The sequence below is a fragment of the Colletotrichum orchidophilum genome (genome assembly GCF_001831195.1).
Source record: "Colletotrichum orchidophilum strain IMI 309357 chromosome Unknown Scaffold_19.1, whole genome shotgun sequence".
NCBI lineage: Eukaryota > Fungi > Ascomycota > Sordariomycetes > Glomerellales > Glomerellaceae > Colletotrichum > Colletotrichum orchidophilum.
Window position 1 is genome coordinate 5,457 of NW_019172975.1, and position 22,327 is coordinate 27,783.

The 22,327-nt window shown below is 39.9% G+C and overlaps 5 protein-coding genes across 5 annotated transcripts; 3 read left to right on the plus strand and 2 right to left on the minus strand.

The window, feature by feature from the left end:
• Window positions 1-6,701: 6,701 nt before the first annotated feature.
• CORC01_03163 (uncharacterized protein) lies at window positions 6,702-9,731 on the plus strand (the record flags this gene model as incomplete). Its single annotated transcript, XM_022614813.1, has 3 exons — window positions 6,702-7,650; window positions 7,712-7,812; window positions 7,869-9,731. 3 exons carry the CDS (start codon window positions 6,702-6,704, stop codon window positions 9,729-9,731), a joined length of 2,913 nt encoding a protein of 970 aa, XP_022478549.1.
• A 403-nt stretch (window positions 9,732-10,134) lies between these two features.
• CORC01_03164 (uncharacterized protein) lies at window positions 10,135-11,535 on the minus strand (the record flags this gene model as incomplete). Its single annotated transcript, XM_022614814.1, has 4 exons — window positions 10,135-10,641; window positions 10,712-11,275; window positions 11,338-11,399; window positions 11,466-11,535. The coding sequence occupies 4 exons, from the start codon at window positions 11,533-11,535 to the stop codon at window positions 10,135-10,137; spliced, it is 1,203 nt and encodes a 400-aa protein (XP_022478550.1).
• Window positions 11,536-12,181: 646 nt separating this feature from the next.
• CORC01_03165 (poly A polymerase head domain-containing protein) lies at window positions 12,182-14,069 on the minus strand (the record flags this gene model as incomplete). The annotated part of the gene is made up of 3 exons (XM_022614815.1): window positions 12,182-12,444; window positions 12,510-13,055; window positions 13,133-14,069. The coding sequence occupies 3 exons, from the start codon at window positions 14,067-14,069 to the stop codon at window positions 12,182-12,184; spliced, it is 1,746 nt and encodes a 581-aa protein (XP_022478551.1).
• A 4,579-nt stretch (window positions 14,070-18,648) lies between these two features.
• On the plus strand, window positions 18,649-19,480 carry CORC01_03166 (uncharacterized protein; the record flags this gene model as incomplete). Its single annotated transcript, XM_022614816.1, has 2 exons — window positions 18,649-19,000; window positions 19,062-19,480. 2 exons carry the CDS (start codon window positions 18,649-18,651, stop codon window positions 19,478-19,480), a joined length of 771 nt encoding a protein of 256 aa, XP_022478552.1.
• A 2,421-nt stretch (window positions 19,481-21,901) lies between these two features.
• CORC01_03167 (uncharacterized protein) lies at window positions 21,902-22,318 on the plus strand (the record flags this gene model as incomplete). The annotated part of the gene is made up of 3 exons (XM_022614817.1): window positions 21,902-21,908; window positions 21,966-22,091; window positions 22,164-22,318. 3 exons carry the CDS (start codon window positions 21,902-21,904, stop codon window positions 22,316-22,318), a joined length of 288 nt encoding a protein of 95 aa, XP_022478553.1.
• Window positions 22,319-22,327: the final 9 nt, after the last annotated feature.

Genomic DNA, 22,327 nt, shown 5'->3' on the forward strand with positions numbered 1-22,327 from the left:
ATTACTTTTTTATTTATAAACTTTTTTATATATTTAAACGCTTTTATAAAAGCTTTCCGGACTTTTTTATAATTTTATAAAGACTAATAATAATCTTTTTTATATAAATAGGCCTTAAATATCGTTTTTTAATTATTAAACTTATCTAAGCGTTTTTTAAAAATAATAAAAAGGCTAAGGCCCTTATTATTATTTTTTAAAAACTAGTCTTTTTAATAAAAGATTTTAAAAATCTATTTATATTCTTTTAAAATTAAAATAAAGCGTTTAAGATTTTTATTTATAATAAGCTTGTTAAATATTTACGTTACTTAAGTTAATACGAAGCGGGTTTTAATAATTTTAAAAAAGCTTTTTATTATTAAAACCTTTTAAATTTTAAGTATATTATAAACTTAAAATCGCCTATATACCTTATATTAATCAGAATATTAAATAATTAAAAAAACGTTATTTTAAAAAGTTTTAAAAAATACGTTATTATACTCTTCGTAGATTATTAAAAAAATTATAAACTTAAAAAGTACTAAATTACGTTTTAATATATATATAAGTTTTTAAAAGTTAATTTTTATTCTTATATAAAAGTTTTATTTAAGCGTTTATAAACTTTTATAAATTAATTATTCGGAAAATAAAAAGTTTAATTATTCAATAGCTTATTATAATCGTTATTCGTATTTAGTTTTGATTAATATAGTTTTTAATAAATCGTTTATATTCGTCTTTAATATTATCAAATTTAATAAAACGTAGTTTTATAAATTTATTAATTTAAAAAATTTAAATTTAAATAACTTTATCGTTATTAAGTATTTAAATTTCGTTTCTATTATTACTATTCTTTTAAATAGTTAATTATTTATAATAATTATTTTTTAATTTAATAATACGCTCGGCGATTAGTTTAATAAAGTTTAGTCTTTTTAATAATTATATATTATCGTTATTAACGTCCTTTATATTTAAATTAATAAAATTCTAAATAAATACGTTTTTTATATATATTTAAAAACTAATATATTAAATTAGTTAATCCGCTTTTATATTAAAGTATTAATTATTATTAAATATAAAGGGTTAAGTAATTATTAATATTATTAATAAGCGCTTCGTATTTTTATAAGTTTCGAAATAATAAAAATACTTATTCGCTTTTATATTTTAAAAAAAAGGTTTATAAAAGCTAAGCTTATAATTATTATAAGCTAAAAGTATAAAAACGTAGTTTTTATAATCTAAAATATTTATTTTTTTAAAAAGATATTTTATAAACTAATTAAATAAATATATTGGCTAAGGGCGCTTAGGAAATAGGTTAGTAAGCGTATTTAAGCGGGTATTACCTTAGCTATACGTGGCTGTGCGCTGGACCTCTTACGATAAAAGTTTATAAAGTTTTTATAATTTATATTAATAATAATCTTATATTTAGTTTTTAAAAATTATAGTTTTTATTTTTTAAAAGTTTTAATTATAATTATTAATTTTTTTATTATAAATTTATTAATTTAATTTTATTTTATAAAATATTTTAAAATAAAATATATAAAAATAAAGTATTTTTTATTAATTTCGTTATTTTAAAATAGTTTTTATAACGAAGTCCGAGGCGTTAATTTTAATTTTAAATAATTTTTTTAAATCCGGAATTATAATTATTAATTCTAAAATAATTAAATCTTTAATTTTATTAAAAGCTTTTTTATATTTTTTATTTTAAATAAAAGTTATATTTTTCTTTATTAAATTATTAAGGGGTTTAATAATATTAATATAGTTTTTAAGGAATTATTAATAAAAATTAACGAATTTTAAAAATAATAATATATTTTTAATATTAATAAATATAAATTAATTTTTAATTACTATTATTTTAAGTATTTATATATAAATTTATTTTAATATAATTATATAATTAAAAAAATCTAATTTTTTATATATAAAATTTATATTTATTAAGCTTAATAAAAAGCTTTATATTTTAAAATTTTTAAAATATTATATAAATATATTTTTTATATATTTTAAAATTTTTAAAAAAAAATAAAAATATTGTTAAAATAAATAATTACGAAAATATTAATATACTTTTTAAATACGTAATTAATTATTATTTAAAATATAATAAGTACGTTAATAAGTTTAAAAAGTATAATTAAATATTTATAAAGCTTTTTATAAATTTAAAATACTATTTTTTATTTATTTATTTTTTTAATTTTAATTTAATTAAATATTTTTTTTAGGTTTATTACGGTAAATTATTAAGCTCTATATAATATTTTTTTAAATTTTATAATAAAAAATAATAAATAATAATTCTTTTTTAATAATTTTATTAAGTTTTTTATAATTAATTATAAATTTAAACTTTTTTTTACTTTTTTTAAATACGAAAAAAATTAATATTTTTATTAAAAAAGATAATAATTTAATATAACCTTTTTTAAATTTATTATTAATATACTTATTAAATTCCTTATATTTAAATTAATTTATAAAATATAGTAAATAGAATTTAAGTTATTTTTTTTAATTCGATTTTTATATCTTAATTATTATATTTTAATAATCCTATTTTTTTAAAATGAATAGTTTTATATAAATTCAATATTTTTTAAATATAATCTAAAATAAATCCGATTTTTAATTATCTATACCGAATATAAATATTTTAATAGGTTTTATTATTTTAATAAAAGTAATATATTTAATTTATTTTTATTTATTAAGTATTATATAAGATTTATTTAAACCCTTTTTTTTAAGTCGTTTAATAATTAAGTTTATTTAATAAAGTTAGCCGGTTTTTTAATTTATTTATAAATTATATTTTTATAATTACGAGATTTTTAAAATAATATCGGTATTTTAAATCTTTATAATATCGTATTTTAATTATTTTAATTAATTATTAATATATATTGTGAAATATAGAGTCTTTTAATTAATATATTTATTATTATATTTAAATTTTTTTTTTTACTATTCGTAAAGTATACGGTTTTATTTTTTTTATTTATAATAAATTATATTTATTTACTAATTTCAGTAAAATAAAAATTCTTTAAGCACTATTATTAATAATAACGTTTATATTATATTTATTTATTTAAAATTTAATTTATAAATATTCTTTATTAAAAATATTATAAAATATAAAAACTTATTTATTTTAACTATTTTTTATTATTTTTTTATAAATAACGTATTTAATTTTTTAATATTTTAAAAATTAGTATTTGTTTTTTTTATAAGCCGTTTAGAATTAATTATTAAATTAAAACGCTTTTATTTTTTAATAAATAAATATAATATATTAATAATATTATAAATATTGTTTATTTTTTTATTAATAAGTTCTCTCCTTTTAAGAAATAATTTATAATTTTTAAATATTTTAATATTAAATTATATATTTAAAATATATCGGTTATATAAATAGTTTTTTAAATTTTTAATAAGTTGATTTAATCTTTTTTAGAAATTTATAAATTCTTATTACTTTAATTACCTATTTAAATCGGCTTCTTTTTTAATAATAAAATCGTTAATATTAAATAATATTTTAAAATTAATTTTCAATTAAACTTATTATTAAACAACGTTACGAAGTTTATTTGAGTTATAAAGCGATTATTAATTAATAAACTATTTATAATTTAATACTTATATATTATTTAAAAAAGGGTTATAATCTAATCCCTTAATATTAAATTTTCTAAATATATTATTGGTAATTTCTTTATTTAAATTATTTAATTTTATAATTATTTTAAATATAAAAAAGTTTTATTTTAAATAAAGTATATTATTTTTTATTATTATTTTAAGCTATTTATCTATTCGCTATTATAAAATAATAAAAATTATTTTTACAATTAAATATTAAAAAATATAAATATTTATTATATAATAAGCTTCGCTTAGTTTTTTAATATATTATTAATAACGTTTTTTTAATATTTAAAATCCGTAAATTAAATTTATTTCTTTATCGATTTTATTTTTTAATTAAAAAAAGTCTTTTTTTATTTTCATTTTTAATCGTTTTTAAAATTATTATTAAAATAAAATAAATATTATTTTTATATTTAATTATCTAATTAACCGACCGGCTTTATAATAATTAATTAATATATAAATATAATTTTTATTATAATCTTTTATTATTAAAAAACGCTATTTATAATATTAAATTATTTTATTAAATATTTATTATATTATATAAATAGTTTTATTTAAAATCCGTATTTTATAAATTAAAATTTTATTTTTTAATTAAAATAGGTCATTTTTATTTTTAATTTTTATTTTTTTTAATTTATTTTTTATTATTATAAAAGTTTATATTTATTTAAAAAAAATTAATAAATTATATTTTAATTATTTTATATATTATTAATAATATTTAAATATATTTTTTATTATAGTTTTTAATAATCTTAAAACGTTAAATTATTTTTTATTTATTTATTATAATAAAAGTTTTATTAAAAAGTTTTTTAAAATATTATTTTAATTATTTTTTATTATTTTAGTAAATAAAATAATTATTATTATAATATATAATTTAAAAAAATAATTTATAAAGTATTTTTTTAAAAATAATATTAATTTATTTTTTAAAAATAAGTCGTTATTAAATTTATTTAAGCTATTTATAGTTTTTAATTATATATTTTAATTTATTATAATTATAATATTTAAATTTTAGTTTTAATAAGATTACTTTTATTTTATTATATTAAAATTTATAAGTTCGTTATATTATTTATAAATAATAATTTATTAAATATTATTATTTTTATTATAATAATATTTTTAATTAAAATTTTATTAAAATTATTATTAATATTTACGTTTTAAATTAAATTTTTATTATTAATTTCTTTTTTATAAAAGCGGTTATTAATTTTAATTATAAGTTTATTATATTAAAAAAAATCGTTTAATTTATTAATTTTAATAAGTTTATTTTTAATTTTATTTTTTAATTTTTAATAAAATATAAAAATTTTAATATTATTAATAAAATTAAATTAAATATTAAAATATTTAAATTTAATTAAATAGTTTTTTATTAATTTTATTTATTAAAATTATATTATATTATATTTAAATTATTATTTTTTATTTAAATTTTAAAAAAAGATTTAAAAACTTTTTTAAATTTATTAAAATTATAATAAATATTTTATATTTTAATAAAATATTTATTAAAAAATTTTTTTTTAAAATAGTTTTTTTTTAAAAAAGTTTAAATTATTTAAAAACTTATTTTTTTAAAAAAATTAACGGTATATATAATTTTTTTAATTTTATTATTAAAATTTTTATAATAAAAATTTTAAAAACTTTTAATTTAAATTAAATTATTTTTTAAAATTTTAAAAATATTATTAAAAATAATAAATATATTAAATTTAAATATTTATAATTTTTTATTAAAAAAAATAATAATAATATTAATAGTTTTTTAAAATATATTAACTTATTTAATTAAATATTCGGCTTTTTTAATTTTTAATTTTAAATTATTTATAATTTTATTAAATATTTTTTATATTTAAATAATATTTTTATTATTTTTTTAAAAACGTTTTTTTATTTTAAAATAGATTTTTAAAATAAAATCGATTTTTTATTAAAATTTTTAATATTTTTTATTTTTTATTTAAATTTTAAAAAATAGGTTTTTTTTTAAAATTAAATAAAAAAGTTAATAAAATTAATAAAAAAAATATTATTTATATTATTTAATAACCTTTTATAAAATCGATTTATTAAATAAAAATAATTAAAATATTATAATTAATTAATTATAATAAATTTATATTAATAAAAATCGAGGTTATAATATTTATAAATAATAATTATTATAAAAATAGTTTTAAAAAAGCTATTATTTATAAATTATAAAATAAATAAAGCTTTATTAATTAATTATAATTTTATTAAATAAGTTCTTAATAAAAATAATTAAAAACGATTATAAAATTTAATATAAAATTAATTATTAAAAAAATTATAAAAGTCTATTTTTATATTAAGCTTAGGCTATTTTATATATAAATCTTAATTATAAATATATTTTCTATAATATTTTTATTATTATTATTTAATTATTTATTAAATAGTCGTTTATTTTATATTTTTATAATTATTCGTTTTATTTATTTATAAATATTCGTTTTTATTTTATTATATAATCGTAATTATATAATTTGTTTATATTTTTTAATTTTAAGGAGAGTTATTTAGGTTTTTATTATTATATATATAGTGTAGTAGTCGTTATAAGTTTTATAAGGTAGGGCCTTAGTTTAGTAATATATATTAAGTCGTAATAAATCGTTATTTATTTTTAAAAGAGTTTTAATTTATTATAAATTATAAAATTATATTAAACAATAAGCGTAATTTAATAACGTAAACTTTTTATTTCTTATAATATATTTATATTAATTATTTTTGTAATAAATAGAGCCTTAGTGAACGATAGACCTTGCTTATAGAAGGAAGGCGTAATCTTTAATATTTGTTTCTCGTTGTTGTAAGTTTTCGTGACGTCACTTTGCCTTAAATTCTTTTCCCTCAATCACCCCCAGATCTATAGATCACTCAGAACGCCGCTCGCGACGACCCACTGACCTCGTTGTAACCACTTCTGCTCGGGATGCCAAATTGGTTGGACGATGGCCGCAAGACCGGCATCCCGCGACTCGAACCTTCCCACGCCCTTCACCGGCGACGCTGACAATGGCAAATTAAGCCGAGATCTGTCGCCAGTATTTCCACTCCTCAATAACGACGAGACGGCCAAAGCTCTATCCTCAGATGCTGCAACGCAAAATCATGCCGGCGAAGATGACGCCGACGAAGAGCCCGCGGTCGCAAAGCCCTTCGCCCGAACCTCGAGCCCTGACTCCGCAGCCCGAGCCGCGGACCCGTATGATGAGAAGGGTCCCGACCGCCTCGATCGCAAGATGCACAAGTTTAGCTTGTATGAGACAGCCACGCGTTATTACATCGTTGGGGGAGACGTGACGGAGCGGCGATACCGCATCCTCAAGATTGAACGAACAACAGACGACTCGGAGTTGAGCATCACGGACGACAAGATCATATACAGCCAAAAGGAGATGAATCAGCTGCTAGATACGATCGACGACGGCAACAAGGGCACGGGTGGCATTAAACTGCGTTGCACTGCTTGGGGCTTACTGGGCTTCATCAAGTTCACTGGCCCATATTATATGCTCCTGATCACGAAAAAGAGCACAGTGGCCATGATCGGGGGGCACTACATATATCAAGTTGACGGTACAGAGCTGGTGCCATTGACTCCGAACCGATTCAAAGCCGACGTCCGGAACACCGAGGAGTCCCGCTTCTTAGGTATATTGAACAACCTGGACCTCACCAGGTCGTTTTATTACAGCTATTCGTACGACATCACACGTACTCTGCAGCATAACCTTACGAGGGAGCGCGAGGCGCTTGCGCGTGGGCTTCCAGGGGCAGTGAATGACTTCAACGGCATGTTCGTTTGGAACAGTCATCTCTTGCAACCAGCCATGAAAGCCCTCAAGGATCCCTTTGACTGGTGCCATCCCATCATCCACGGCTACATCGATCAAGCTGGTGAGTACTATCCAGTGCCGGAACTCAAGTAGAGGGATATCCGACTGACTGTGCATCGAAGCTCTGTCAATATACGGACGCACTGCGTACATCACCATCATTGCTCGGCGATCTCGATTCTTTGCGGGTGCAAGATTCCTCAAACGTGGGGCCAACGACCTCGTGAGCTTCCCCGATTAATACACCAAGAAGTAATGTGGCTGACATTTTGCGAATAGGGCTACGTTGCGAACGATGTTGAGACGGAACAAGTGGTTTCAGAAGCCTTGACTACCTCGTTCCATGCCCCAGGACACAGGCTGTTTTCTAGCCCGCAGTATACTTCATATGTCCAGCACCGAGGAAGCATTCCCCTGTATTGGACACAGGACAACACGGGCGTGACACCCAAACCACCTATCGAGCTAAATCTCGTTGATCCATTCTATAGTGCTGCCGCTCTTCATTTCGACAACCTCTTTGAACGGTATGGTGCTCCCATCTACGTGCTGAACCTCGTCAAGGCGAGGGAAAGGACGCCGCGTGAATCCAAGTTGTTGCTGGAATACACAAATGCAATCAACTACCTGAACCAGTTCCTACCAGAAGGTCGCAAGATAATTCACAAGGCATGGGATATGAGCCGAGCGGCGAAGAGTCGCGACCAGGACGTCATAGGTACACTGGAGCGCATTGCTGAGGACGTCGTCACCACAACCGGATTCTTCCATGATGGCGACGGAAAGGTGTATCCTACGAGCGTTCAAAACGGTGTGGCCCGAACCAACTGTATAGACTGCCTTGACCGAACCAACGCAGCGCAATTCGTCATCGGAAAGAGGGCTCTAGGCCATCAGCTTCACGCGCTTGGCATTCTCGAAGACACGTCCATAAACTACGATACAGACGCCGTCAACCTCTTCACCCACATGTATCACGATCACGGTGACACTATCGCTGTGCAATATGGCGGCTCTCAACTTGTCAATACCATGGAGACATACCGCAAGATTAACCAGTGGACGAGTCACTCTCGCGACATGATCGAGAGCTTCAAGAGGTACTATAACAACTCTTTCCTAGATGGGCAGCGCCAAGAGGCGTACAACTTATTCCTCGGCAACTACATATTTGCCCAAGGACAGCCGATGTTGTGGGACCTTGCGACGGACTACTACCTTCATCACGCGGATCCGCGAGCCTGGTCCGAAAAGACGAAGCGGGACTACATCAACTGGTACACTGCGGAGAACTTGCAGGAAAGGAGTTTCCCGCCCTACATGCCACCTCCAGGCGAAGCAAAGAATAAGCCAGTGTCTTCCTTTGCTGATTACTGGGTAGAATACTATCGTCCATCCACGCTCTCATCATTCCTGAAAATGTTCCCCTACAAAATGAATTCAACCATCAAGTACATACCCTTCAAGTCCACACAAGACGGACGGTACGACTTGAGCCCATTCCGGGTTCGCAACGAGACAGATATGGATGCCCACGAGAAGAAGAAGCCCAAGAAGGAGGTGACAATTGTCGACCCTCAAGACCTGAAATCCCCTCGGGACATCGACGCTGCATCAGTCATGTCAGACCGTACCACAGGCGGGAAGGGAATTTCCATCCATCGCTGGCTTCAGCCGATGCAGGATAGAGTGACTGGGCACCATGGAATCATGAAAGAGACCCATGTAGAGCCCCAGGATCCGTCAAAGACCAAGCCCACGGCGCAGGAGAAGACCAAAGCAGCTCAATGGACCTTCACCAAGGCTGTCAGCGAGTCCCTCAATCCGTCCGTCAGCCAGCAGGAGGCCGAGGACTATGAACGGTATATCAGCCATCCTCAAAACCTGCCACTGGTTGTGTCGGCCGAGACAATTCAGGCGGAAAACCAATCCGAATACCAGCATTATGTCCAGAGTAGCTGGCAGAGTGACGCAATCACGCCTGTCGGTGCTGAGGAAGATGTCGCTGTATATGCCGAGCTCCTCAAGGTTGGCAGCAATCCTCTTACCGTCACCGAGGAAGACGCTCAGAAGAAGCGATACAAGGCCTACGGGAAATGGCTTCGGGGCAAGTCGTTCTTCAAGCAGCAACCACTTGACTGAGACCGCCTCCGCCATCTGCCTCACCTCCCAGCACCGCAACGTCCTCCCAGTCCCCAAACAGGTCCTCGAGCCTAGGTTCGACAGCTAGCAATGACACTACGTAAGGCCTTAGAGGCATATCAGTCGCTGCAAAGATGGCACGCAAGATGGGCGCGAGTTTGGAAACTTCAGCCAGGGCTTTATCGATTGCCGCATTTCCTGGCCCACTCGTTTGCTCATTTAGCACATTCAGCCAACAAATGCTGATCGATCTGAGCACTTCGCCTGCGTGTGATTTGTCTGAGATTCTTGGCCAGCAATTCGTCATGATGGCAGCGAAGGCCTGGGCGGCCGCTTGTATGTTGCTAGGATGAGAAGCGAGGAAGGGATCCGTCATGATTGCGGAAAGCATGGATAGGAGCTCCTATGCAAAAGTTAGCAGTTGAGTGATCACGCTGAAGACCTGTGGAATTGCCTTCAAATGCGTCGTGGCAAAGAAGCCGAGTTCGTTGACAATGGAAATCGTTTGTCGAGCAAGTAGTTCAACGATTTCAACATACTCTGACGATTGCCAGTAGCCCGGGAGGATTCCCTCCCTAAGTAAACGAGTGAGAAGCTTATTCTTCTTGTCTCTTGCCTTCGCTTCAGGAAACTGCATTTTGGCCAGCTGGATGATTGCACTATATGCGGGACCAAGCAGTTGGAGGGACTCTTTCTCGGGCGTCAGAGTTGGCAGGGAGAGAAGGCAGGGGAAGAGAGACTGTTCAAAAATGCTTCCCAGACCAGTTTCAACGAGGACCTTAGCTGGGCATTTGGCGAGAAAGTCACTCAAAACACTGAGACCCTTTGCTTTGAACTTTGTATCTGGGTCGTCCAGGAGAGCGAGGAGAACTGGAGTAAACATTGGCCAGCTTTTACCGGCAAGCGCATCCTGTAGAAATTTGATTGTCAGCCATTTATTCCAGGGATGCGACTGCTCGGTGTGGATAGCGTTGACCAACATCGCATTGCTCCACGGCCCAAGAAAATACCGTAACGGCATGAGTTTGAGTGGTTTTCCAAAGCCTCGCGTCATCGGTGACTGAGATGACGTTCGAAGCAAAGCCGTCCTGACTGTCGTCGGCGAAATGAGCTTTCCTACCAGTGGAAGTGATGCGGCTAGAGCAAGTTCGAGAGAAGATGGGCCGAATGAAGCGCTCTAATACCGCCGAATTAATGAACGCATGCTTTTGGTCACTGTCCATAGAGTGCCCCAAAATCTCTCTGGCGTAAAGCTCTGCATTGACGGTCGTCCAGGCTTCCCGGCAGTCGGTGTACGCGGCGACGACAATCAAGTTCTGGTCACCGAGTACTAGAGAAAACCCGAGGACAAGAATCTTCAAGACATCCAATGCTTGCTCCGCTGAAGCTGGGTCGATGTTTAACAGCGAGCCAGAGGAGTGGCTCAGGAGTCCCAATGTCTGGCTAGACAGATGTTGGATGGATGCTTGGTCTTGTGATTCTTGATCGATGCGCTCAGTGTTCCTAAGACAGAGCGAAAGAGCACTGAGAGCGTCGAGTTGTGGCTGCTGATCGTAGTGAGTCACACGGTATGAGATGTGTAAGACATTGGATTGGAAGAAATCACCAAAATATTGCCTTCTAAGAAATCCTGTGTGAGGTCGGCAAGAGTGTATCGTTCCGGCAAACCTGTAGCTTGTGTTAGATTCCGACGTCTACCCAGGCGCTCTTGGCCGCAAAAAGATGCAAGCAAACCTCTATCGACGTTGAACTCAACAGAGCCCAAGTCAGCCTGCTGCATAGCCTTGACTACGCCAGAGAGCATAGTGGGCAATGGTGAGACTCAGTGAATTAGGACGATCGAGGTGGAATGAATTGCTCCTTGCAGGTGTGTTTGGCTGTCTGAGGATGTTGTGACAGCGATGGTTTCAAAGTGCCTGGCAAGATTGATGAGATTGGAAATTTGAGGTCTTGGTCAACTTAGGTCGTTAACTGATGACGAAAGCTAGTGGGTGAGAAAAGGGCAATACAGTAAGTGCACTGTGTTTATACACTGTAGGATGCCGCGCAAGCTTTCCCAGCGATGGTACGAGAGCAATCGGGCAGAGGAGAACAACAGCGCAAGAGATGGGGAGGCATAGACAGAAACGTACCTCTTCAAGAGGAGGGAGCTATCACGAGAACCTTTGCCGGCCTTGCTGGCTTCTACCAGCATGTGGTCTATTCGGATATTTCGAGCCAGTACTTCATCCATTTTCTCCTCTTTTGTGTTAATGTCCATCTGGTCGCTGTTTTCTCCTTTGTCGAGTAGAACCGTTCCCTCGCGTTGTGCAACACACTCCACGGCATTGCTCGATATGCGGTGCCTAGTCTCTGTCTTTCAAGAGAGACAGTCCAGTCCAAACTAGTCCCATCACATGAGACGACCACTGCAAGACGTCAACTTGTCGCTGGATGATGTTTTTACCGTTTCAGAGCCCTCTGATCCCCAATTCAACCGCTCGCAGTCGCACCTCATCAATCGCCCCAGCCGGCTCAGTCTCGTCCGGGTGACGAAGTTGCCAGGCAACGCAAATATCCAAGGCCTGTCCCATCCACTTACCGGGGCGGACTCCAAGCTCTTTTCCCAGCATGCGGCCATCAACCAGACGCCTTAGCGAAGGTGCGTCCATGACGTCCAAATCCGCGAGGTGGTCCAGGAACTCCTGCCAGCCGGCGAGAAACTCCGATCTCTCTGTGGCGGAGTAAGTAGTCTTCCCTGGTGCGAAGTACGGGGAGTACGAAGATGGAGCCACTTACCAGTAGCTGAACTAGATGGTAACCTTTCCATGGCCTCAACAAGTAGGGCATAAAGCACCTGGATACGCCAGTGGCCTCCATGGCCATCCCACTTGCGAATCGCCATACCAACGGTATCCCTTTCGTTAGTCCTAGACTCCCCGGCACCAAATCCTCGCTTCAGACCAAGGATTTCGGCCCGATGGCGATATGCTGCAGTGATGATATCGCACAGCTTGTTCGGAGCCTTGATGCCTTCTCGTGCTACTAACGTTGTCAGAGGCACGGTTCCCCTGACCTTTGGTAATGGCACTTCCTCCATTATGTGTGAGTACGGGGTAATTGCAGCCAAATTCCACGCGAAATATGCAGCCTCGTCGGATTTAACCAGAACGTCATAGATTAATCTCAGAGCCTTGTCATGAGCGAGGCTGTCCAGAAGATCGTAGGCTACATGCCACGTGGAGAGATTAGGCGATGGGTGATCGGTATCGTTTGAATCCGTGAAGATGGTCTCATACAGGTTGAGAGTACGAATTAAGTCCAGAGACATGTGTGGGTTCTTACCTGCTCCAACAGCACATCATAGAGGTCAGTCCACAATAAAGTCGCGCGTCAATAAATTTAAGCATGTGCAGACTTACCCTTTAGCATCTTCTCCATCTCGACACCAACCCTCTCGCGGCTAATTTTAAGCTTCAGAGCGAGCAAGACTTGGACATCGGCCATGACCGCAGTGGCAGCAGGGTCAATTGCAAAGTCAAGACGACTAGCGAAGCGGATCAATCTTAGCACTCTGAGAGGATCGTCTGTAAAAGTCTGCAAAGGTTCCATGGGCGTGCGAATCAGGCGAGCCTTCATGTCTGTGAGCCCGCCGGTCAGATCTTCGACTAGGCCGGTGTGCAAGTTGTAAAAGAGGGCGTTAATGGTGGCATCGCGGCGTAGGGCGTCCTCTTCAGCGGTGCCAAATTCCATTGTAGGGTTGCGACTATCCTGAGTATATGTCTCCTTGCGTAAATTGACAAAGTCGACATCGAGACCAAACATGCGCGTAGTCGCTGTCTCGAGATGCTTCGACTTATCGGGATTGGCAGCAATTCTGTGGAGGCTACCCATGTCATCGGGGCCAATGTTGTGCTTTTTAGTATGCTCCTCCTGGGCACAGTAGTCGCGCAGCTCCAGACTGAACGCGTAGCCAGTCATGGCATTGATGGCGGTATCAATATCATGGCTCTCGATGCCCAGGAGCTTGTCACGAACCCAGCCCCCCGCCCATCGAAGGACGAGGGGTTCAGGTGAACGACCGGCTCCGTCAATGAAGGCTGCAACATCTACCAAAAGATCTCTCAATTGTTGCTCCTTGGGAGTAAGACTGAGTGTTGGGGGATCATTGAGAGTGGTACAATGGGTGATAGATGGGGTGGCAACGAAGGTTGCCATCTTGGACGGCGAAGAGGGAAAAGGATGACCCTCAAACGCGTCGAAGTTTCTCTTCATGAGGTAAGGGTACAAGGATGCGCGCGGCACTGAGCAGCGGTTCCGGGTCGGGGCAGATCGAGGTCGAGCACAGGCACGTAGCATGACACGACGCGCCTGACAGTTCAAAGATGTCGAGTCGGCGGCGGATGTGCCAGGGAAGGGAGTCGAGGGGTAGAACGTGCGTCGCGTCAGACCTCGGGCCGTGATGCTTGGGTTTCGAGATATAGTCGTTCTGGTCTCACTCCAGAAGCAACTCTAGTTTCTGATAGCCGGGGCGGTAGTAGCCGGGGCGGAGGCGCAAGCACGAGCACGAGCGCGGTTGCATACGGCTAAGGCGCGCAGCACAGGCCTTGGGGCACGGGAGGCAGTCTAGGATCGTCAAAGGAAATTGATGAATGGTGGTTTGGTGTTGTGGACACAGCGTTGGCCTGCAAACATGGCCGGTGTTGTTTGCGCCGACTTTTGAGACAACGACGAGCTCGAGATCAGAGACGATACGAGTGGCTGATGCGCGGTTAGCTGATGGCAAGCCAGGTAGAGTCTGCGACGGCTCAACTGCGATGAGATGAGACAGGCCGCGTCAAGTTGAGGTGAGTGAAGTGAAGAACCATGAGTCAAAGCGAGCATAACAGGGAGGGGTTAATGCCAATATCCATCTGAGAGGTCCAATAATGTGAATACCAGGTGATGGTTGGTTGGACTTCAAGCTCATTCTCGCGTGGGTATGATTAAGGCACACTCAGATGAGCCAAAAGAGACTGACTTCACTCAGGTTTGACTCACAATTCGTCCCAGGTACCTACCTAACCCAGTCAGTCGAGGTCCTGCAACTGGGGCGACTTTTCTATTTTTTTTTTTTTTAACAACTTGTCGCTTCCGTCGATAATACAGAGAACAAAAGAAGAATGAATCCTACCTTGGGTAAAAGAATTTGGTTTTACTAAGGTACCTTGGAGGTAAATGCGATGGTGGCCGACAAGCAAAATACCTTGCCTTAGGTAAGGTGAGATAGCGTTTTGGGCAGAAGACAGGCACGCCGGTGAATGACTTTAGGTTGCCTCTGCGGGTATTAGTTACATAAGGAATGATCCGGGCGAGATTGTTACGTAAGACATGAGGTCCAAGTTGACGTCGTTTCAAAGTATTAAGCTCAAGTGGGTACTTCGTCCAACAACCTTACAGATTAAGGTAGGTACCTAGTTGCTTGCGTGCTTGCTCACTTTGCTCAACTTGCCTGCCATCTAACCAACCTGACGTTTGCTTTTGGTTTACTGAGTTTCTCGTGTCATCTGATTCATCCAGGGGTTAGGCTCTTGCGGATTGCCCAACTGTTTGCCAAATTAGTCTTTCCACGCCTTTTCCTTTTCCTAGCACGGCGACTACAGTAGTTGCTCCCTGACAGACTTGGGTCCCCCTCATCGCATCTTCGTCGAGTCAAGTGCTTCGAGGGCCTCAAGGGCCACTTGCCCAAAACAAACCGTTAGCCGTAGCACCAAACAGACGACGACTCACCGTCACTTGCGACACGATCTGGCGGAAACCGTCGTTTGATAGGATGCCGCGGTGGAGGTCCATTTCCCGCCGCATCTTGCCTGTCGCAGATCCGAGCCTCTCGCTGCCTGACTTGGGGATTTCCTCAAGGGAAGTATGCAGGGTTGTGGCAGTAGGGGTGATCAAGGTAGGCCTAGATCCAGTCCCCCGTGTTCCCGTCCATCATTATTTAACCTTGATTATTCTGTTTGATCAGCCGCTGACCCCTTGGCATGGCAAACACCGTCGCCTGCCCATCCTTTCAACCTACATCTACATCGTTTACAACTTCTAAAGATCATGCATCACATTTAGGCCATGGCTGTAGCCGGCGATACGATCCGAGGCAGTTTGTATGCTGTGGTCTTGCAGGGCTGACCAACAGGGTCGGTTACATGCGCTGAAAGAGAGGCCCATGCGATTGGCCCCGCAAACACGAGGTTTGACAACTCTGGTTTCACACCAACATCGGTGCGCATGCGGCCCACGCCGCCTATTCCAAATGATGCCTGTCTCACCGGATCCGCAGCCCGCCGTACTTGGCTAACTATCCAGCACCCATCTCCCGGGCCGTGAAGAAATGAGACTTATCAGCCCAGATACAGTATTAAATAATATTCAAAGAAAAGCGAGCTTTTTTCATTGTGATACCTAACCACCTAACCTACCTTCCACCGAATAGCGAACTTGGAGTCTAGTCAGCGACTGCAGCAGTCGAATGAATGTTATCCGTCGGTCGATGCGTGCTGACAGCACATGAGGGTGGCAAAGACTCGCCTGCGACTTCATCTCAACCTCATTGATGCGCCATCTCCAACTTCCACGGCCATCCTTCATACGATGCGCGCTAAGACCCCCAAACCCATTATCACGTTGTAGCATGTGGCTGATACGTTACAGGGTTCGCCTTTCCAGCGCATCGCTGAACCTATCGTATACGAATTCAACCGCAAAGGATGGTTTTGTGAAGCTGCTCCTCTGTACGTATGGCTTGCTCTCGCATTGATCCGCTGCACATGGTGGTAGCCACCATATGCGCGAGCATCATCGTCCCGTATGACTGCCAGCCACTAGCCACCGGCCACTAGTCACCGGCCACGAGTCACCAGAATTGACCACGCAGTCATTCCATAGGAGCACTCATCACGCCCTCTATCACGTACCTGGAACGACTGCGAACTCCGCGTTTCCTTTGCCCTTCAGTGCGACGAGTAGCCAACAAGCCTATGACTCGAAGACAGAAAGTTGTAAGGACAGAAATAGCATATTCAGATGCTCCCAGCAATCGTCATCCACAATTGCTTCCCTTCTGACATCCACTCCTTTGCCGCGGTGGCCGTTGCTTGTGCCATCTGGGGACCCTGCGTCGTATCGAGCGTTGAGGGGTTGCAGGGTCATCATCCCTTGCTATTGCTTTGACTGGCACTCCGCAGTGCAGGGCACAGTCGCTTCTCGCGTTTACTAATTGACCAGGTTCCAACGCGTATTCTACCATCGGCTACACAGGTTGCCGGTTTGCTACCTAGCCGTTGAACCTGCACGCGGCTCATACTCCCCTTTGACTCGACTCGACCTGACTGGCTGAGGTAGTGTAAGCTACTCGACTTCGTACTGCCTGCTTCCTCGTTGTCCACCTGTGCGTGCGTGATTCTCGCCGTTGTCAGCCGCAGTGATCTGACCCATCTGCACTTGTCCTCCCCGCCCCCATTGTCTTTGCGATGTTGATCGACAGCATGTTTTCGTCCACGTTGCCTATGCATCGGCCGTGCTGGGTATCGACTATCGAGTGTCCACTCAGGGGTCAGTCACGCCACGGCGGTAGATCATCCCTGCACGTGCGTTCGCAGCTGAACGATCACGCCTTTCCCCAGTGCTCTGGATCCCGTTTGGACGCTCCCGCGCCGTGGATCGAAACAGCCGTACATCTCCGCATCAAACATGAGGGAGGCATAGTCCTTGTTTACCAGGTCCATCGCTACAGGTCTGAACTCCGCGGCCTTGCCCCTAGTAGCTATATCACCTTCCCTCACCTTCAGCTGGCTGGGCTGTCGCAATTCCCACGCTTGTTTTACTTCAGCTGAAGTAAGGCCAGCAAGTCCCTGTCAGGGTCACATTCGTACTGTTTAACATCGATGTAATCCGGTATCAATCGTGGGCTAGAACGTGGATCTCGTACTTCACCGACTTGTAGGCCAAGTCAATGCCACTCATGGGATGTGGTGGGACATTCAGTGTCGGGTTTCAATCAGTCTTCACAACGCCAGTCTTTGCTGTTTTCTCATAGGGGTGGGGGTTGAGGTGAATTCTCTATCAAAACCGAGTCAACGCTTGTCATTTCCCGCCGTTAGATATTACCCATTAGCCACTTCTCGGTGCCACTGCGTACTTGACCTGGACTGTAATATACATACAAATCATCCAAGTGCGTATTAACCACACTAAGGTAGTGGACGGTGCATACACTTACTCGTCGTCCACTTAAACACTGTTGCATCTTCGGATAGACTGGGTCGGAATAAGGTCGCGGGCTTGGACTCTCCAGCTGACATTCGGCCACACCAACTCCGGAACTTTGATGCCATCCAGCCTCATGTCGCACACGCCCCTGGCCCGAGGTTCGCATGAGGCTCTGCTCGTGGTCTCGCCACTCTCTAATTTTGTCGATACAACCTCAAGCGAGCAGCAACAACCGCTTGGAAGGTACTTCTGTGCATGCGCACGCTCCTTTGCATCTGCTTGTATTGATACCCCCCATAATCTCGCATTGAGGCTCTATTCCAAAAACATGTTTGGCTTGGCGGTTTGGGATGTCGGATGGAATCTCGACCAATGTTCTCCGAGCATCAGAGGAAAGGGCGAGAGAAGCAGAAGGCTCACCAAGGCGCGTAAGGGTAACGGGATGGAGACATCCGTGTCGTCTCGACATCAAACAGACAGACACCCACTGGTTTATTGCTCCCTGGGTGGTTCTGGGGGATGCTGTCTACCTTCCTATAAAGATGGTCTAACTTCCGGCCTCATCTCGTTCGGCTTGTTCTTCCTCATCCAGCATTCAGCAATCTTTTAGTTATCCGATCACTTCTCTCCTTCCAATTATTTGTATTGTATAATATATCCCTGCCGGCCAGGACTTACCTTCTCTCACCTCACAATGTCTTCCATCAAGAGCATTTTCGCCATCGGCCTTCTGGCCACTGCCGACATCGTTGCCGGCCACGCTGCCATCATCGGCGCTACTGGCGATGCCGGCGGACAGGGCATGGCCCTCGGAATTGACTCCAGCACTCCTCGTGATGGAACACGCCGTGATCCCTTCCAGGCTGACAGCACTCGCTTCAAGGGCGAGGCTGCTGACACCTTTGGCGAGACCGTCGGCGCCGGTAACAACAACCTTGAGACCGGCACCAAGGCTATGATGGCCGAGACCGGCACCATGCTTCCTCAGATCTCTGCTGGCGGTTCCGTCGACATGACCCTGCACCAAGTCAATGGTGATGGCGGCGGTGAGTATTCGGCATGATTTCCCTTTCGTATGTTGCATTTCGCTAACACGGAAGCCAAAAGGCCCCTACGACTGCATGATCAACGCCGATGCCACTGGCGCGTCGTGGACCAACATCAACGTCCTCACCACCCCCCCGGGCGAGAACTCCCGCAACCGTGATGGTGCCATGACCGATTTCCCCCTGAAGGCGGCTATCCCTGCCGACCAGGCTTGCACTGGTACCGTCGCTGGCCAGAGCAACGTTTGCTTGGTTCGTTGCCAGAACGCTGCTCGGGCTGGTCCCTTTGGCGGTATCGTCCCCGTCCAGATGGCCGGTACCACGACGCCCGCCGCTGCCCGCCGGAACTTGATGCTCGCTGTCAAGCGCTCCGATGAGCTCCTCAACAAGATGATCAAGCGTGCCTTGACCCCCTCGGCCGCACCCGAGGATGATGCCGCCTACCTGGCCGAGCTCCGCGCCGACGGCGAGGAGATCTAAGCTGTCCGCTCTCACGAGAGGATCTTAGAACGTTCTCCGAGGGTCAAAACAGAGATTCGCGGAGGGTTGAGAGGGAAAGGCGATGAAAAGAGGCTGTTAACTGATGTTGATGCTGATGCCCTTCATTTGTATCTGGAGATGTTTGACTGTGTCTCGTCATCCATAGTACACCAATACACTCTTTGATTGCTTCCTAAACACGTCCTTGACTTCAGTACCTCCGTACATGTGAATGTCGGGTATTACTCCTTTGTACTCGTTAACTCTCATTAGCTTGTCCATCAGGTGTTAAGCGGCGAAAGATGCGAAATGGTTCAACCTATGGAGAAACCGACGATACATTGTCACTACTTAAGTTATACATCGATGGGTATATAACTTAGGTAGACTGTGAAGCGTTTACATCTAGACGACGTGAAGAAAGAAAAAGAGTAAGTCCATATACTGCATGACAATGAGGGCTACGTGACAGAGCACGTGGCAGACGTCTCCGTCTGTTCTGTTACCAGGCATTTAATTCGTGACATATATCGCCTGACCTTGGACGTAGAAGTACACGATAAACCGCCACACGGGGAGTCGCCACTTACTTCGTCAGTCGATTGCAGTCAAGAGGCTATTCACCTTGTGTCAACCTAATGGCTGACACGGTCACTGTTCATCACCGTCGGTGGTGAAGTTTTGCTGAAGATGAAACATCAACCACTGTGGCTTGTCATCGCCTGAGGCTGTTGTTCTAGGCCATGTCAACGTCCTTCATGCTGAGAGTGAGTAGTCTGTTCGCCCTCGACCTTTAATTTGGCTCATTCAAGGCCAAGGTTTTCCGATCTCGAAATTTCATCAAAGCGGGCGCTGAATGTCCCAAGGAGTGCGCATGTGAGATCAGAGTTCTGAGCTAAGAGGTGAAAATGCAGATGGCGAAGGAGATGGAGAACGGATTTGGAGAAAAGGGGTGGGAACCGAAAGGGAATTGTTTGCCCCTCCCCGCTATCCCAAGACATTGGATTGTGCGCTTGTGGCTGTGATTGGAGGCCTGTCATGGGGTAAAGCACGTAGTAGATTGAAGGATGTGGTGGGAAGAACAGACCATAACGCCCCATGCCTCCTGGCCCAAATACTGAATGTGGGGTGTTGGTGTGGTGTTGGTAGGTAGCTCCGGGGATGGTCGCGGCCTCTGTTCATTCGTCGCGGCTGACGTGTGACGTCAACGGCGATGGCAGATCCTCGTCACCTTCCCCGCGATAGAAGGAAAGGAAGAGGTACCTCTTACCTGCTCGAGTACTTCTAGATACATTGATCCCCGCCGACCTTCCTACCCGACCATCTCAGCTTACTTCGTTGGCCCGTATCAACTGAGGTGCTGGTGTGATCTTACCTCCTCCTACTCCCCGCCTTCCTTGGCATCACCCAAACATGAGCTTTTAGCGAGGTGTATTGCTGTTCCGTACGTGCTCTCTCTCGTATAACCTGTCTTATACATAAGAGATGAACACCTCATGTCGAAGCAAGCCAATACTAGCCAACTTGCCAACGAGGCAGCGCAGCAAGATTGACTGTTGAGTTCAGGTCACTCAGGTGAGCTGCAGCACAGAATATGGTCTGCATTCCCCCAATTTGTAGATTGCTACATCCACGGAAGGTATTTCGTGACCACCCTTAGTTAGGTAGTCATCATAATACCTATTTGGCTTCCTTCAGGTTTGCTCTCGCTGCAGCCACATTGGTCTTGGCACACAGATCTGTACCTATATCCAAAGGTCTTTTGATGCTTGGCTTGAGCAGACTCGGTATGTATGCATCACAACTCAACCCGGCCTCAACCCTAGCACATCAATGATCGACAGGTTCATCAAGCCAAAGCGCCTCTGTTGCCAAGGTAGGATAAGTTAAACTCATGTTTCCCTCAACCAAGCAATGAGCAGCTCGGGAATCCAAGTGTGCAAATGGCAGGTGACCACCCTGAGCTAGTTTGGATCCGAACCTACCTTACTTTGACCTCCAGGTGCTCCCCTCGTACACCCATGTCGTCAAGTACTTGCCTCGCTTTCGCCTCCATCGACATGAACGCCCGCCAGCTCCATTAGCTGCCTCTGCTCCTCCATCATTTTGCCTTCCAATGCTGTCAATAGCACCCACCCTCCAAGAATCACCCGTGCTACCCAGACACGGGGCGACGGGCAGGTGGTGAGGATACTTGCAAGGTCTGGTTCTTCATAAGCTCACGTCTTCCCCCCCTCTCCAATCTTATCTTCTCCTCCTCTGCTCAGCTTCTCCACTCGCCCACCTTGTCAGCAATATCACGATACCTTCAAACACAGTCCCCATCTACCGCCACCATACGCCCCTCATTGGCCGACTCGCTTAAGCCCTGTCATTAAGAAAACCTACAGTCGTCGTCACATTAGAACGTCAACCATCACCATGTCAAGTATGCCACCTCTTTAGATGTCACCTATGTGCTCCTTGCTGAGATGTATTGTTTCAGACGATCAACATAGAACCGAGAGCATCCCAACCGATGCCGGCAGTTCGCCAGTCGCACTGGACAGAGAACCCGCCGTCGCACTATCATCCTCGCCTACAGATCGAAGAGCTAGCACCGATGAGTGGGGTGAGTCCTGGCAAAGTCCCTTATATTCATCGAGAGTCTTGTAGTTGCTAAACCATGTGTCCTATCTACTAGACGCATCCAAGGTGCCCCCGAGCCGCTTTCAAAAGCGCAAGGGTTCCATCTACGCCACGCCGGGTTCCCGTGATGGTCACGTCGATCGCAACTATGCCTCGGGGTTTCATGAGAAGCATACCGAGAAGGGCTATGCTAAGACGCCCGCGAAGTAGTCACTGCTA